Source organism: Numida meleagris, chromosome 2, assembly GCF_002078875.1.
Source record: "Numida meleagris isolate 19003 breed g44 Domestic line chromosome 2, NumMel1.0, whole genome shotgun sequence".
Taxonomy (NCBI): Eukaryota; Metazoa; Chordata; class Aves; order Galliformes; family Numididae; genus Numida; species Numida meleagris.
Genome location: NC_034410.1, coordinates 22,778,045 through 22,796,240, shown reverse-complemented (window position 1 = coordinate 22,796,240; position 18,196 = coordinate 22,778,045). Strand labels below are relative to the sequence as shown.

The 18,196-nt window shown below is 41.6% G+C and overlaps 1 protein-coding gene across 1 annotated transcript in view; it reads left to right on the top strand.

The window, feature by feature from the left end:
* Nucleotides 1–18,196, top strand: part of CALCR (calcitonin receptor) — a 147,335-nt gene that overhangs the window by 108,687 nt on the left and 20,452 nt on the right. Inside the window, exons 7-8 of the mRNA XM_021389025.1 lie at nt 3,617–3,743; nt 14,272–14,425. Of these exons, the coding sequence (XP_021244700.1) occupies nt 3,617–3,743; nt 14,272–14,425 (281 nt within the window). The remainder of the gene's footprint in view (nt 1–3,616; nt 3,744–14,271; nt 14,426–18,196) is intronic.

Below are 18,196 nucleotides of genomic sequence, written 5' to 3'. Positions count from 1 at the left end.
GCTGTCTTCTCCCATCTGGATATTGAAGTGATAGATCATTTGGCCTTCAATAGAAGGCAAGCTATCAATCAGATGGTCAATCAAATAGTAAGAGATGGTTTTGGAGCTGTACAGTAGCTTTTGACTGCAGAGGTGGCAGTTAATAGCTTGCAGAGGCTTCTGTTTCAGAATGTGAGGAAAAATTCTTCCCATGTATAAGCAGTCTTTCCTGGCAGAGATTTATTCTCCTTTGAATTTGAAGCATCTAAATTCATAATTATCTGGCATCACGGATGCCAATACAGTACTTTTGGAAGGGAATATTGAATCAGTATTGATAAGCATTGATAAGCAATATTAATTTACGACAAGAGGCAGAGTATTCATAAAGCAGAGTGCCCAACAGTTACATGCATGTTAACACTATTCCAATATTTTTATAGTTGCAGACTGAGACCCCATTGTCTTACATGATAAAATGCAAAAGTCTCACTTCTAATTGAATTATTAAAACAAAGATATTTTTGTAAATGTAACTGGGGAGTACAGTAAGTTTAGGTCTGTGAGAACAATAGATGTTGTGCTGTGAATGTACCTGCCAGTATCACTGTTGGCAAGGCTTTTAAAGGAAGTTGAAGAGGGATAATGTATGGAAGGATCAATTGTAGAAGTTTGTTGGGAGTTTTCTCCAGGGAGGATGTGGTAGAAAGCATGAAAATAATTGTCTGAAAAATAAACAAGTGGCCAGGAGATGGAAAATAACTGAGTGGGGGTGAAAATCAGTGTTCTCAATATTCATGATTGAGGAATAGTAGATTCACAGAATAGATCTATGAAGAAAATAGTGCCAAAAATGCCTCAGAGATCAATATCATAAATGCAATAGAAAAGTGAAGGTAGGAACTCAAAAATAAGGGTGCCTATGTGTAAATAGGAGGTCCTACCCCTGCTAAAGGAAGTATAGGAAGCATAGGAAAAAAGTGAAACACGGGACAAACATACAAACCGTAGGAGATACTGAAAGTCAGAGACACAACTGATGGAAGCACAGTGACATAATGAGAATTGGAGTTTTAGGTCTGGATGATTAATCATGCCTTTTTGCATAGTGATTAATAAAGCCGAATAGGGAATGTACAGAAAGTTGACTGGAGGATGAAGAGCATCTTTCAAAGACACCTTTAAGGAATGATTAGAGAATCTGGAAAAGAGCCAGAAAGAGAGCTAAGAGAGGTCAGAGATGGAGAATATCACAGGTGACTGTCAAAACCAGAAGGGGGAATGAGCTTGGGTTTTGCTAGGAAGATAATATTGCAAACTGCTGAGCACAGTTTCATGTGCAGGGCAAGATGGGTAGATGGGTAAGATTGGAACCAAAGAAGAAGGTTTCCAGACAGAATTGATGGCAAATTTTCAATAAGATAAGAGATGAATAGGAGAAGGGAGATGGAGGTATAGAAAATAATTGATAAAACAAGTTGGACCATGAATGAAGCTGAAAATTAGAGAAGCCAGACTTTCCATTATAAGGGGAGATGCTGAAAAAGAGAGAAAGAAGAGAAGACTGGGCAAAAGGAGTTTTCCTCTCAGGGCAGACCAAGTCAGGAAGGTGTCGTTGCCATTTTGATGGAAAATACTAAGGGTCAGATAACTGAGGGTAGGGAAATATACACTTCCTGATGCAGTTAGATCATTAACATGAAAGCTGTAATCAAGGAAGAAAAGTTAAAGAGATTGTGAGGGAAGGATGAGGGCAAGCAGGGCAAAGAGCTTGGACAGCAGTTGGAGGCAACATATTTGGAAGGACAGTCCAATTTCATAGAGAGGTAAGACTGGGAAAAGCCAAGAAAAGCAGCGAGGAATGACAGGAATGAGAATGGAAGCCCACATACGTGGCAGGGACTATCACAAAAGACTGACTGTCTGTAGTAGTAGCCACGTGGTGAGGCAGCTGAAGAGACAAGGGTCTGCGTCTCTGTGACCTTGAGCTGAACAGACTGCTCAAAGTGATGGGGAAATTTTGATTTATTGAGGATGGGATGCATGTTATCAGGACTGCAGGAGAAAGACAGAGGGTGAATTGTACATGGTAGTGTCCCTAGACAAGTGGAGCCAGTAGTGTAGATGAAGTGTAATGATGGAGAATGGGGAGAAAGAAAGAACCGGGACCAGACAAACACTGCTAGCGCAGAGGAGAAGAGGAACATTAGGCTTGATTTGTGATGGGGGCAAATACAAGTGAAATAAGCACAAGAACACAGTGTAGGATAGGTCAGTCCAAAGAACAGTCTGTTTTCCCCAGTATCCTATCCTACAGGAGGTCAAACTAAAGGTGCACTTAGCCTCATATCTGGTGCTCAACAGCTGCCTATAGCTAATGCTAAAATAACATAAAATCAGGACATTTGTAAAGAGGTACTCTTCCTTCTAGCCCCAGGGACTTCCATCTCATAGACATTCTGAACCAAAGAGAGTGTCTTGGTGGGTATAGTAGATCAACAATAGTAGTAAGAATTGCAGGAGGATGTTGACTATAGCCAGCAAGGCAATCTAGGCTAAAGGAAGAATTCCATCCAGTGACTCACAGAAAAGGTGTAAGGACAACTAAGAATAAATGGCAGGCCACTAAGGAGGCAAAAAAAAAGGAAAATAAATAAAGAAGCAAATAAACAGATAAGGAGAAAGGAGTTCTCTGTTTTTAGAAAAAGTGCATTCTGCATTAACCTCCACATACGGAGCAGCTGAAAGTCACAGCCAGCACACAGTTCCAGACTGTGAAAGACTTACATGCCTCAGTAAGAAGCAATATTTGCTTGTCTTCGTTGTTCCTTTACCTGCAGGATTCACCAGTTTATTTTCAGTGATCACTGAGGGCAGACATCACATCACTATCTAACAGCTCCAGGAACACTTTTCTGCCATCAGCTCCGGAGGTGTTCTCTGCTCAGGGGTGGCCAAGGAGGTGGCCTGTGGATTTGGGTAGGAATTGGAAAGGGCAGGTGGTTCAAGACAGAAACTGAAGTCACGATTTAGTTGCACAAGAATGTTGTAACCTTGGGAAATTCTGCTACCCACAATATCAGAAATCCTTCCACCCCCCACGCTGCTGCTCCCTCTGAGCAGGAAAACAACCTCATCAGCTGGTGTCAGAAACATGCAGGATACCAACCCAAATCTCCCTGAAATTTAAGGGGATTCCCACACAATGTTCTCACCGCCAATTCCTAAAGCAGCAAATAATATTCATCGGAATATTGGAGAAATTGAGTCTCCAGGGAACAGTTACTTATCAAGCAATAGTCCTAATTTGTGCTACTTGCATCATGCACATCTAATAATTCTCAGTGTTCTGCTTCACCATTTAATATCTCAATTACCGTGAAACAAAGAAAGGCATCAAGGGATGAGAATGTAGCTGGATGGTTCTTTGCAACATGGCTAAAAAGCATGTGGTACTGAACAGGTGTAAAAACAAAACAAAAAAATTTGTCAGAGGTTACAGCTGCAATGCAAGGCATGTATTTTCCGATTATGCCTTGCCAAAAGGCATTCTTGAGAAATTATTGCCAGAAAGAGCTTGTTAAAGTGACTTCAGAAGAAAAATACTAATTTACAATGTGTACTCCATATTTTTCAGGAGCCTCAGCTGTCAAAGGATAACACTGCATAAGAATTTGTTTTTTTCTTATGTGCTGAACTCCATGTTTACCATTGCCCACCTCATCATCGTTGTGCCTAACCCAGGCCTTGTGAAAAGGGATCCTGTAAGTACTGCATGATTCCTTCTTTCTATCTTTACACTCAAATAGAATTACTACAGCCATATCAAAATGAGGCATGCCCATTCACCAGTTAATGATAGCCAGGCACAAAGAATTCAGATTCTGAGAATTGACCTTGCTCAGATCTTTCACCCAGCAGTAAAAAGCTTTGAATTTAGTACAAGAGGGAAAAGCGTCAGACTTGCTCCAGACTGCCTGTTCATACACATTTGTGTCAGATCCCCACCGCTCTTGTCAGCAACTGCTTGGTGTTTCCCAGCAAAGCCCCTCAAGGACAGATGCTTGGGCTGCCCAACTGCCATTTCTCACAAGCATGGAGAGGGGCAAGGATGAAGATGGATACAGCTTTTTTAACCCCCTCCTTTCTCCCTGCAAAAATCTGTTCACTGTGTTCTTTCTTAGGAAGTAGTAAATCAGAACGATAGCTTGGTTCATTCCTCTCAGAATGTGGCACAACCTGAGCCAGCCCTCAGCTGATAAATATGCATGGCAGATCTGTTACCCAGCTCTGACCATGCTCTCTAACAGAGCCATTGTCTTGTGCCTGCAGCCCTTGCTGATGTGAAATTAGCTCAAGCCTGGGAATCTCTCAAGTTTTGTCACAACACCAATCAGCTTGTCTTCTAGTAAGGTCATTCAATTATGGCCTCAACTATTTATCTGCTTCTAATTTTGTGAAAGCAATTAAACATTAGCACTTGATATTATCTGGTCACGTGTGTGTCTCTCAGGCATGTGCTCTCAGTTAAGTAAGCTAATTAAAGTGGGAAATTACAGACTAAAGAAAAGATCACCAGTCACAGAGACCATCTGGAAGTTTAAAAAACAGAACAACAAAAGAATAATTAAAACATCATACTTTGTTCCTCCTTACTGCATAGCATCATATGTACATATCCTGTGCAAGAGAAGCGAAGCAGTGAAAATACGCTTGATATTTGAAGATACAAAGCTGTCACGTAGTATAGCACCTAAGTGGAAGTAAGGTCTTTATCTTGGGGTTAAGAATGATACTTCCTGACAGCAGAAGTAAATTATCTGAAATGGTTTAAATTAAAACTTGAGGCCACAGCAAGGACTCTTGTTCAGTACAATTTCATTAAAAATCTGTATCCAGTGCCTTGGTGCTAGATCCATCTTTGGAGTGAAATCTTGATCCCAGTGAAGTCAATGACAAAGCTCTCAGAGGCTTCATTAGAGCCACATAGCCACAGGACAGACCATGGGGCGCTGAACATCACCTCACAAAGCCCCCACCTCAGTTGCTATGGCAGTGGGCACTACAGAGTTGCCATAGGCTGTCACCTCTGGTGCAGAGCTTCACAGCTGTAAGCAAGTTCTAGGCCACAGGTCCTAGAGAGAATCTGGGCTGCTGAATACACTCTGATGCCAAATTAATCAGCACATGGGAGCTGGCCAAGCCAGTGCCCTTCACTTGTAGGCACAGCTGAGTATAGCTGGGCTAGCAGGCCTGACCTCATCTCTTCCGCTATGTACTGACTTAATTGCTTTGATGAACAAAGGCCTTATTTTGCACTTTCTTCCTCCAAACACAATTTGCATATGTTTGACTCAGCAGTGAACTGCTATCTAGAACTGAAATACAAATCTGGGGAGAAGAGGAGCTGGGGTCTCTTGTTTTTGGTCTGCAGTCAAGTATGGAGTGAGAGCACACTCAAAGGAGGTAGCAAGATAATGTGTTCAGATCAAATTAACATGTCTGCCAACATCACTAGAAAGTGTATTCTGTTTTTGATGCTGATTAACAGAGCAAATGAAGACCTTCTAGCTTGTATTTTTCTATACCTGCCCCATCCTCTACTTTATTGAGTCAATTTAATATGGGTACTTGTGACTTCCTCTAGTGTGCTGCATTTATCCACTTTCTTCCTGTGCCTACTGAGCTTGTGTCTTGCGTGTGTGGTTCCTACCTCAAATATATACACAGAAATACTGAAGAGTGTGGAAGGAATTTTGGAGTCACAGATGCCCCTTACTTATGGCCATACTCAGAGTTGAAGTTGATGGTATTTATTCTGCAAAATAATAAATGTGTTTCCATCCCAATAGCTCCTACTTTTTTTTCTGCCTAAAGTTTCACAGCAAATTTTAAATATGCAATGTCATGGGAAAAGTACTTATGGTGAATACATATTTATGAGGATATCAACAAATCCATATCATTTGCAAAGGAGAAAGAAGGTTCTGTTAAATAACCAAGAGAAAAGACAGGAGGATTGAAAGAGGAATTTCATCCCCAACATCAAGATACCCACATTCGCCATGAATCTGGATACAATATGTGTGAGAAAATCCAAAGTATCATTTTCATGAGATATCATACTGCATTTTTACTCACATAAGTTTTGCTGCAAAGATTTTTAGGATCGTTCTACTCATGGAAATTGGTAAGTCAAACCCCTTCACATATTAATTCTAATTTTTCCTTTTTTTTTTTTCCTGTTGTCTGGTTATTTAATTCTTTCTCTCTCTCTCTCTCTTTCTCAGATTTATCTGGAGCTGAAATGACGGAAGAGAACGATGTGAGCCCAGATGGCTATATAAGAAGAAGAAGAAAAAAAATAGGTTTGGGGCACTTGAACAAAAAGAGCAGGAACACATGCATGAATACTTGTATATATGTTTTGAAAACTGTTGTGTAAGATAATTCTTTGCATCTTGTATCTGAAGTAGCAACTGCATTAATTATATTGTTACTGGAACAGATTTTGTAGGAAGGTGTGTCTTCTTTTCTGAGGATGACCTGCAGAAGAAGAGTTGTCTGTGAACAACACATTATGTTCTCTGTTAAAAAGCCTAGAAATAAAACTCTTGCTGCCCAATCTTTTAATATAGCCTTCCATATCAGATCTGTATTTTTCATTTTTTCTTATTTCACAAGACTAGTAATTTTAATACCAAATACTGATTGAGATAAAGGAAGATACAGCTAATGACTGGAGGGATAGCTCTGCTAATGAGAAATCGATAATTGAAACTGAATAATTGATCAGCTCCATGGGCACTACTGTGTTTGAAGATGAGACCCAAGTCAGTAATGGCTCAGCAATTAGATAGAAATGCTTCTGGAAAAGCTTCAAGAGATCTGATTGTATTTTTATCACTTTGTTGTTCTAGTGGAGAGAATACCTGCTTTCTTTCTCCAGGCAGTTCCTAGCCTCTTCATCTTTCATGTAGCAGTTTTTCCCTTACTTCTGACATTGTGTGGTGTGAAAGTTTCAATTTCAACTGCAGTTTTGTGGAGTCCATAGCAAGGAGCAGTCTTCCACTGGAAGCTCCTGGGAGCCCTGTGTGGGTTTAGCTCTTGCTGAGGTGGAAAATGCCCTGGACATGGTATATGAAATGCTGAAACCCATTCTTGCCTCCTTTTGTAGATAAGCTTTAAAGATTCTGAACTAGTTTGCCACTCTTCCTGCTGGTACAGCATGTTCTTCCTTCATCTAACAGGGCCAGCAGTATGTAGTCCCCTCCCATTCCCAAGCATTTCAAATTACCATGGGTAAAGCAAGGCCATGGTAGTAGTTAGTAATATTAAAAAATTTAGTACTCTTGTGAACACTAGGGCACGATAAAAAGTCTCATCATTGACCAGTTCAAGTGAAAATCTTGACTGCCCAAGTGTATTAGGCTTTCCTCCCTGTTGTGGTAGAACAGTGGAAATAAAAAGGAGCTGTGTGGGAAGATGAAGTCTGTAAAGTAGTTACTGTGATTTGTGGGGTTACAGCACTGTTGACTTCCCCTATTCTCAAAGGAATAAACAGGGTATGAGCGCCAAGAATACAAAGAGATTCACAGCATTTCAGCAACCGTGTTATCTTCTCACTATTGCACACAATTTTTGTCTCTTGCTATTTTCTGCTCTTTCTGATGTAGGCCGAGAGAGCCTTAGGGCTTTTAAAATACACATTTTTCAAATGAGAGATCCATGACTGACACCAGGGAAGATAAATGGCAGAAATACTGGCCTGTGTGGCCTATGTTTGCCAGCAGTCCCCTTGGGAAGCTGCAGGATGGAGCTCCACAAAGGATAAGGGTGCTTTCATCCTTAGAGTTGTTTCCTGTGTTATGCTCAGGGTAGAGCTTCAGGAGGCTCCATTCTTGTCAAATTAAACAGATTCTTCATTAAACTATTTCCAGAACTTTCCTGTCCCTCTTAAAGAATCTCCAGAGGCTTTCATCTTAGTACATCTTTTTCTTCATCCTGCTTCCGGGTAGAATACTTTAGAGGAACCTCTGCAACCAGTGTAAGCCCAAAGAGATGATTGAAAGCTATTCTGAAGTATAATACAAATGAAAAACTCTTCAGAACGATCAAGTCTTCTCCCCACAATGAAATTCAGAGATTAATGCAGAACTCTGACAAATTTTCAGGCTGGAATAATATCTGCATTCATTTTAAGACAGAGCTGTCAGTGTCTAAATGGCATGAAACAGAGCAGTAATTCCCATCATTTTTTCCCAAGGTCTTTATATTCTTGTTTATATCCTCAAAACTCTCAGAGTAATGGAGAAAACAAAGCACTGTGTAATCCTGGTGGTGTCAGATTCACTAATGTGATGTGCCATGCCATGCCCAGAAGATGAAGTATGGATGATTAAAGGATGTTCACAGCATTCAGAAATTACACTCCTGTGAAGAACATTTGTGGTTTTTATGGAACAACTATATCTGGACTGAGGTCAGCAAGCCACCGCCTCTGAGAAAGATCTGAGCTTTCACAACAAAGTTATTCTGGTTACTTTCTCAATGGTAAAACACCATCAAATTAACAGCTGGCTTCAGGAGGGAGGAAAAACAATTTAAGAGACAAAGTATTTATTTTGGGACAAATTTCTTCATTTTCCTATCCTTAGGAATAATTCTGAAATTATACATTGCAGTTGCTTTCTCTTCTTTTAAAGCAGTATCACTTAGTAGGCTCAAGTATCTCAGAGCGGCATCTCAAAGGGAGGGATGATAGCTTTCACGTAGCCCAGCCCCAAGGTATTTCATGTCAAAATAATCCAGGCTCCATGAGATTCTTCAGATGGTATTTCAGCAGTGTTTTCCCTACATGTGACCCCAGTGTTGTTTCCTCTGGAAAGGATCTTGTACTGCAAAATGCATCGTGGTCCTGCAGCTGAAGGCCCCAGACCCTGGGGTTTGTTTCCAGGTATTGGGCCTGCATCTTTTGTGCAAGAAAGGCAAGGAAGACGCACAGTCTCAGCATGGGTGGAAACCAAACTGCAGATTCAAATGTCCTTGTGAAAAGTCTGTCATGCTGCTATACATTTTTACACACCTCCACTGACCCTACAGGTCTTGCCATTGTGGTAGTGAGAAGTGAGCACACCCAGGACAGCTGATATCAAAATCAGCACAATTTCTGCATCTCCAGTCCCATTTAACACCTTTCTTTAGATTTCCTGCTTTTATTTCCTGGGACATCCTTCTTAACACGCCGTATGTTTAACTGCTCCATTAAGCTCATGGGGCCAGGCTAGCATCCAGAAGGGAAATCTTGCTATTCAGTAACTCACCCTGCTACCACCAGCTAACCCAGCAGTCTTCCTGCCTGGCCACAGTGTCCATAAGCAGCCACCAGGGCTTTCACATGAGATTGTCATAGCAGAGCTCTTTCTGTCTCTTTCTGTGCAAGGTGTGTGGATCCACTAGAGATTTGCTTCAGCTAAGGAAACCAGTTGAGCACAAGGAGACTGTACCTTGCTCTGCCTTGCTCCCTGCTTACTGCAGTGTTGGGTTCACCACATGAAACCCACAGGAGCCCAGCCCCATCCTGCTGTGTTCCGCGCTGCAGCCCAAGGACAGTGACGGCAGCTGGGAGCTTGGGGTGCATGGATGTGGCTGTGCTAGTCAGTGCCCATGATGCCTAATTCTGGGCTGGCTGCTTCTCGCAGTGTAGGCACGGGCAGGGATGCTGTTAAAAATATCCCTCAATGCTTAATTTCATATTTTGCTTTCTCGTAACACAAAACCTAGGAATCCTCTAAGCAACTGTGTACATTTTGTTCTGTAAATGGTTTAAAAGTATATTAAAACATTAATCTTATCCTGAGTCCTTGTGTGCCAGCTTTCTGACTGGAACACAGTTTATTGGATGACTCATAGTAGATATATTGTATAATGGTATGACGTTCTGATAGTCCATGATTTACAGCTACAATACTTAGCACTGTCCTGCTTTGGAAAGTCCTTTTAGTGCTTATTTGTGTAACCTATGGATTCTGGGAATTTAAGAATTTTTTCATAGAAAAGTGTTCTAATAACTAGAAAAAAATGCATAAGGCAGGTCAGTAACCAAACTTCAAGTTACTCCTTAAACATGCTAAGAATGTCTGAGAATGCATCTTATTGCCTTCATACTGAGTTGGAGTAAATCCTGTCTGGTCTCTGTGGGGAGCAGCACAACCTCTCCTCAAGAAGAGCTGCGTGCACAGGGGAGTTCTGCAGACGTGAAGAGAGCCCACGCTGACTGATCTTCATTGAGTGCAAATATGCTTATTTCCCTTTAAACAGAGAAATGCACAGCTATAGTTGTGGCCCATGTAGTTGGCTCGGCCAAAAATTAATAAGCTTGTTTGGCCTATTCTTAGCAGTCTATTTCTTGCAAGTGTCAGCCTGGGGCACTTCAGTGGATGGAGAACAATTGAGGAGAGGCTTCACTGAGCACACTGCCAGGCGTCTTGCCCCCATGGTGATGGGCCAGGCACTGCGGAGCTGGCAAGGCCAGCTGCTAAACCCAGGGCTCCCAACTCACAGCCTCCAGCTCTTCAACCAGGGAAGCATCACGGGAACACGGACACGGGGATCTGGGTGACTTGCCTTTCCTCTGCTAAAACTTAGCCTTCTTATTCTGACTGAATTACTAGCAAGACCTACTCAAAATCAATTAGAAGTTAATGTTATGTTTTGTTATTATTGATGAAGGCGATATTCTGGTTTTTATTTAATTCTGCAGTAATTATTGCTGATGCTTTCTCTCTGTCAGCCAATAACCAGGGAGAGTTTAGCAGGGAAATGGCATGTAAGGACCTTGAGTACTGTGTGCAGTTTTGAGCACCACAATAAAAGGACAATATAAAAGGGAACAGCAGGGAGGGTCAGGCTGGGGATTAGGAAAAGGTTCTTTGCCAGAGGGTGGTCAGGCACTGGAACAGGCTCCCCAGGGCAGCGGTCATGGCCCCAAGTTGCCACAGTTCAAGAAGCATTTGGACAATGTTCTCAGTCATAAGGTCTGGTTTTTGGGTGGTCCTATGTGGAGCCAGGAGTTGGACTCAATGATTCTAATGGATCCCTTCCAGCTCAGGATACTGCATGAGTCTGTGATCCTGTGACCTGTGAGGAGGGGCTGTGCCCTAGCCAAGGAGAGCGGCATGCCAACAGCATTGCCGTGCAATTGCAGGATCCTGTGTAGGCAGGTGGAACTTTGGGACCCTCCTGACAGGCCTGGAAAGTTAGCAGTATTTATAATGTGCCAGTAAATCCTGAAAAAAATCACCATTTCTAGCTCCTTCTTGTAAAAAGAAAATGATTTTTTCTTTCTTCTCCACGAAGTGGTTCCAGCATCCTTTTGAAACTTTTCATTTCATACCATAGCTGAGGTGTTCACATGAGTTATGTTATCTTTGCAAGATTTGCTAGATAGGAAAAATTTGTCGAACCGTGTTTTATTTGATCCCTTTTTTCCCCTGAGTAGTCAACCAGAACTTAGGGCCACTGCAAGCTGTTTTCACAACAACAGAAAATGAACAATAGAGGAGCTGCCCTGGAGATCGGTGAGAACTTCTGTGAGGACTTGCATCCATTGGAGCATTGGGAACAAGTAGCAGGAGGCAGCCACCCTATTCATCACAGGACAAGTAGTCCCTTGCCAGGCAGCATTCTGCCAAAAAAAAACACTTGCCTGTCCTCCTCAAGTCACACTGGTGCTGCTTTCTGAGGTGGTCACCTGGCTCTTGGGGCTTTCCTGATAACTTTGTCACGCTTCACTACCCAGTCACCCTCCTGTGCAGCACAGAGCTGTCTGTCTCCACACTCTCCAAAGGAGGAGCATTTCTCTGTCCTTAGCTGAAGAGATGGGCATACTAGACATCGCAGTAGTTATGGAGTTGCAGCAGAAGGGGTCAGATATTTCCTTCCAGCCTGCTCTGCTTGTGAATTAAGACCCTGCAGCTTAAGTCACCTGCACACCCACAGACCAAGAGCTGATGACATTTTACTCTCCGTCATGAGTCCCAGTGGTAGTAGCAACAGTGTTGGCACTGTGATAATCCTCTGAGTCCTGGATTTGACCGTCTGCATATTGTGTGAGGTACAATGGCAGAAAGAGCTTGTGTCAACCATTTTTTTTTTAATCTCCAAGTTATCAATCATGGAAGTGGTCAAAGATTTGCTCCTGCATCATCTTGCAGTTTCATTTTACTTGTTTCTGTAAGAATAAGCACTTCACAAGACCTCAGAGTCCTGCAGTTTTCCCAGCTAAGGCTGATGTACACTGAGATGTGCGGTTACATTTGCCATGTTTTATTCACACCACACATGAATCCAGTTCTCATCAGCAACAGGTTGCTCTGATCTAAGAAAAATACTCACTTTTCATGGGAGGAAAATATTTCCATGGCAGCACTCAGCCACAGCTGAAGCCTGCTGCAATTCTTAGCTCATCCAAAGTGAAGACTGATTTTCACTGCAGTTTGATTGATAGGAATTCAGCATAATTCATCGCAATGCATTGCTGTGCTTAAACTGTTCATGGTAACTTTTTCACATTTTTTCTCAAATTAATGTGATGTGGATCCAAGTACTAATCACACACATCCTTCATGTCTTGCCAATGGCAGTCTGTAACTTACTGCATAGCAAGTGATTACATTACTCTAAAGAGTCATGAGCTGTGTGCATAGCCATTACTCTAAAACATAGGTGCTTAATTTTATTTTCAAAGCCACGAGAGATAGTTCATGTGGAGGGCACAGGAAAGACGGAAATGTTGAGGAAATGAAACAAATTAAGTTTTGATGTATTGTTCTTCAGGAAACAAAGATAGTTCGTCTTCAGGCAGTGTGCTTTCTGTACATGTGTTAGAGCTACAGATAAAAGTTGCAGCAAGGGCTGGCTTTGTTCACGAGTTACTCCCTCACTCACAAAGTTCACTGAAAACAGCAAATCCTTCCTTTTTTCTTTTTTTTTTTTTTAACCTTTCTCAGCATACTTTGTAGGAACTGTTCAGACACAGTGGGGAAAAATGATGTGACTGCTTTGCTCTGTGTGGTGAGCAGAAGAAATGAAATGATAAAAAAAAAGTCCTTCAAGTTAATCCTATCAGAATTCTTTAAGCTGCACTATCAATGATCTTGTATTTTCAGAGGATCAAACTGCATGGTAAATATTGAAACAGAGCTAAATGCCCATGTTCTGGGAATTGCTTTGGGAATACTTTTCAGCAACAGAAGATGGTGCAGAGAATCACTATCAAACCTGCTTTTCTGGCCCAGAGGGACACTGTGAGTCCTCCAGGTGGACACAGAGCATGCAGTCCTCTCCTGAACAGTTGAAATGTCATGCTAAAGAGACAAGTCAATCCTAGTAAAAACATTGTCTCCAGTCCAGGTAATTCAGCTTGGAAACCATCTGGAGAAGTGAAGGGAAAGGACTATTTCCCTGTGGCCAAGGTGACAACTGTCACTTTGCCATCACTGAGGGGACCTCAGATGTCCATGTAGCTGCTGGTGCTCCCTGAAGAGGTCCCTGCATCACCCTCCTGCTCTATAGGCCTCCTGGGCTCTGGGGCCTGGTGGAAGCAGATGAACATCACAGCCTATCAGAGGAGGAGTGGTCTTTTCCCACACCAGCTGGTGAATGGACTCAGTGTGATTCTCTCCACCATCTGCTCACAAAGCAGCTGAAAGTCTCATCTCTCATCTGAGCCACAGATGAGAACCACCGTCCAGCTTCACAGCCTCACCTGTGTCCATGTCTTTTCATCTCTACCACCTGCAGCACTTGTCGTTCTCAAAGGAGGGAGTTCAGAGCTAGGTGTTGCTTACAGAGGGAGTGACTGACTCACAGGAGAGCTGAGCAAGTCTTTGACAATTCTGAGTAAAGTGAAAGAAATCACCAAACTGGAGCTCCAAGTTATGTCTTTCTCACAGCCTTCATCTCCTTTTAGAACAAGTTGCTTGGTATAAAAAACAATCACAGTTCTAAAAACATCTAAGGACTTTTGAAGGTGATTTTTTTTTACATAGTACTTTGTGGAGTGCTGTTATAATACATTTTTTTACTCTTTTGTGAAAATTTTTTGCTTCATTCATCTCATTTACAAAGTTTAAAATCCCTGTCACTGACAGGTGCTAAACCTATCTAAACCAGCAAGAGCTGGCAACTGTTTCACTTATGCTTTCTTACAGCTTAGCATTAGGATTTGCCTATGCCTGCTTAGATGCAGAATGCTGGTCAGTGTGTGACATTATCTCATTTGCCTGGCAGGTAAGCTGCAAAGTGCTGCAGTTCTTCCACCAGTACATGCTGGGCTGCAACTACTTCTGGATGCTCTGTGAAGGCATTTACCTGCACACACTGATTGTGGTGGCTGTGTTTGCAGAGGAGCAGCGCTTGCACTGGTACTACCTCTTGGGCTGGGGTACGTATGGTATGCTTTGTAGCAAGTTGGTGGATGCTTCAGTTGTTTGAATTTTTCTGGCATTACACACCTGAATTGTTGTATTCATACTTCTAGGTCAAAGCCTAGGACTGAGTTCTTGGGTCCTAAATTTGAGTGCATTTGTTTGTATGAGTCTAGAGACTCACAAAATATCAGCAGGTGTCAATATCTGTCATTTGCTGCTTCCTAGCATTTGCTGAAAGAAATGCTTAAGCTTTATTAAGCAAAGCTTTGAGAGTGAAATAGATTTTTAACCAAATGCATCTTTCTTCTGGACAGAACTTGTTTAGTTTTGTCACTTTGCCTGCAAAAATATTAATCTGTGACAGTACCTATAAAAGTATATTTATTCTGGAATGAGAAGGAGGACAATCAATATCTTACGTCCCCCAATTTGGAAAAACACAGCACATACAAAGAGGAACCAGAGCTTTTCAGAAATGGAATACAATATCGGATATACTTGGGTAGATGTTACTTTAAAGGAGAAGATACCATTTTACCCACAGAGGAGTAGATAATGTTTCTGTTCTTATTTTGGCTAACAACAGTGATCTCTATGGCATTTCAGGTGTCAATTAGCAAATCTCAGTGATATTCTGTGAGAGAGGTTACAAGCTATGCAAACTCTCTCTAGAAACATCCATGTTGACCAAGGAACTGTGACTAAGTCTGGTCCTTCAGCTCCAAATCTCAGATGTCTTCTGTTTTCACTGAGGGAGTTGTTGCCTTTTAATTATTAGCAACAACAGGTATTTATTCTTTATACTGCCTGGTCCAGTGAAAGGCCACATAAATACAACCAATATATTAGAGTGGAGTACCATTTATTTCCCATTTAAATCTCTATTGTAAATCAGTCTGCATCAGCGTTGACAGAAAATCATTAGCAATAGCTTTTTTCCAGTTTGGGAACTGTAAATTTCTGGCTTCATTCCAATTTCTTGTGAGCCAGGCCCTCTATTTGAAAACCCACTGGTGCACTAAGCAGTAAATGACAGATCTTTGTTCATCATCTCACTGCATTACGGTTTGCTTGCTTGCACCATCTCTTGCATTCCCAGACAAGCATAAAGAATGTACTTTCTATTTTTCACTCTTTTTGCAAATGTAATGCCTGATCAACATCACTTCATTTTTCATTATTTCATTTACAGTAGGAAAATGAAAAACAGCTCTCCTGCTTAAACAGAGGAAAAATAGAAATTGGTTAGATGGGAGAAAAATGAACCTGAATGTTCTGAAGAACTTTAAAAACCTGACTCCAACTGCTAGTTGGGCATCCAGTAGTAGACGCTAGAGAGTTTAAAACAGCAAAGCAGAAAGTTGTTTTGTTGTTGCTTTTTTGTTTTGGGGGGAGTTGTTTGCTTTCAGATAGCTGAGTCGTGGAGCAAGTAGCTGTGCTATCACAAAGTTTTCATAGTTCAGAATATTTGAATATAAAAAGTGTGGTGGTGCTCTCCTTTGGAAAATGGAAGCCCTATCTGAAGGGAAATTTTATACCCTTCCTTTTATACCCTTCCTTCCAGGTAAAACGTTTGCTGTCTTCATGTCTTGTAGCATAAGACTTCCTGAAGTATTGTCATTCTGTATCACATTATGCAGGAGAAAAGTGGGCGTTAACATATTTTTCTAAGTGACGTTCGCTTTAGGTAATGCATCCAATGCAACTGGGACAGCTGGCCTGCCATGAAAGCTTATGAGCTAGCTGAAATATGGTTGAAGGCATCACTGGCATCTTGATGGGTAATTCAGTGAAGATAACTGAAAGGGTGCTCATCAGTATTTGCAGCATTGCCTCAAACTAAACAGTGTCTGTGGGAATGGTGTGATGATCTACTGAGAGAGGAAAGGTCAATAGAAAGTGACACAACTCTGGCTGTGAAGTCTGCATCCTTATTAATGAAACTAGATGGACACTACCACACAAAGTAGTCAGTTGCACTTTCTAACTGAAGTAGAAGTCATTAGATCCTATTGCTAATAACTAGGCCTACCTGGCCACCCCTGAAGTTTGCATAAATCAGTGTAATTCTGCTGCTCCCAGAATCAGAACTCACAACTCACACAGTCTGACTTTAAATGTCCAACTATGTTAATCAATGAGGAGAGATACATTTCTACAAAGGGCAATTCAGAGCAACAGCAGCAGGTCGTGCTCTGAATTATAATTCATAAAATCAAGGTAAATGTACACCACAAGATGAATACACTCATTATTCCGTGTTATAACTAATCCCTATGCAAGACGATCTAAATTATTTTATTTGGAAAAATCTCTAATGATGTTTGTAAAATAACTTTGTTTAAAAAAAAAAAAAACTGAGCAAATACAAAAAAACACTTCCACAAAAGCTTGCAGATGATTGAATGCAATCTGACACAGGCAGATGTGTTTCAAGATGGTTGCCTTCAGGTGACACCTTCTCTGGCACGTGCTGCTGAGAATGTCCTTTTCTGTTTGCTATTGTTTCAGTGGGTCAGAAAATCACCTTTATGCAGGGCAAGAAAACAGCATCAGGTGGGTGCATCCAACTGTGTTCTGCTCCATCAGGCTGCTTCAGGCAGCTTCATCCACATAAAATTGAAAAGGGAATCACTTATTTGGGCAGTGCTGAAGCAGATTGCCTTCTGAATCCAACTGGAAATACAATTGAGCATAATTGCCAGGTTTTTTTTTTCAGAGAGGACCTGGCATGACCTTCAGGGTTATAGCATACCTTCTCTTGGATTGGCTGGAGTGGGACCTTTTCTGAGTTGCTCACTACTTGTGACATGCAGGTGGGACCTCTGGAGTGATACAGTGGGGTCATGAGGACCCAACAGGCCTTCTTGGTGCTCCCCTTCTCACTGCTTTTGGCCCTTTCCAAGGCAAGAGCAACATGTAGCTGTGTGGACCAGCCTGTGGCTGGAAATCTGAGACATAGATGGTCAAGAGTTTCTTACCTTATTAATGAAAACTTTCCGTCGTGTTCTTCAGATTTGCATGAGAATTTGTTGAGCCAAATATTTTAGGTTAATGCATTTAGCAGAAGAAAAAGGTCCCGAGGCATCATGTGGAGCAATCTACTTGCAATACTTTTTGCTGTTAAAGAGCATACCTTAAAAATGCATTTCAGTCTGTGCTGTCTGTCAACAAAACTGAATCAAAATTGCTCCATTTCCAAAACAAAAGGACTTCTTTTTCAAGCTGTCAGTCCCATAAGGACACCCTGAGAATGGAAGCTCCTTTCTTTCTGTTCTGATATTTTTATTTCTCTAAAAAGGCATTCTGCAGCAAGAAGCCAAGTAATCATTTTCTAACAATATAATAGAGAAGGCAATCCGTTTTATTCTCCCACAGCTGCATTGTCCTCCCAAGTTAAACTGCCATAAGAATTTATTTTAGCAAGTAGCTGTTGCTTAGGGATGCCTGGAGACTGCAAAGCGTCCTATTTACATACTTTTTTTGACCTTAATCACACTCCAGCATTGGCTGACCTGTGCTCTGTGGCAAGAACTCTCAAGAATTTGTCTGAGGATTCTCTGCCTCTTCTAAAAGTGTTTGTAAAATCACTAATAACTGAAGAACCCAGCAGCCCTGTTCCTCCACCTGTGACTAATCACTATCTGCAGGACATTTATATGTGTTTTTCTTATAACTATGGAACATCCACATGCATGTTTTATAGGGAGCAGGCAGCAGTAACACCAAACATGTCCGCAGAGCTCTCTGCAAAGAACAGACAGCAGTAGACAATCCCCAGCTGT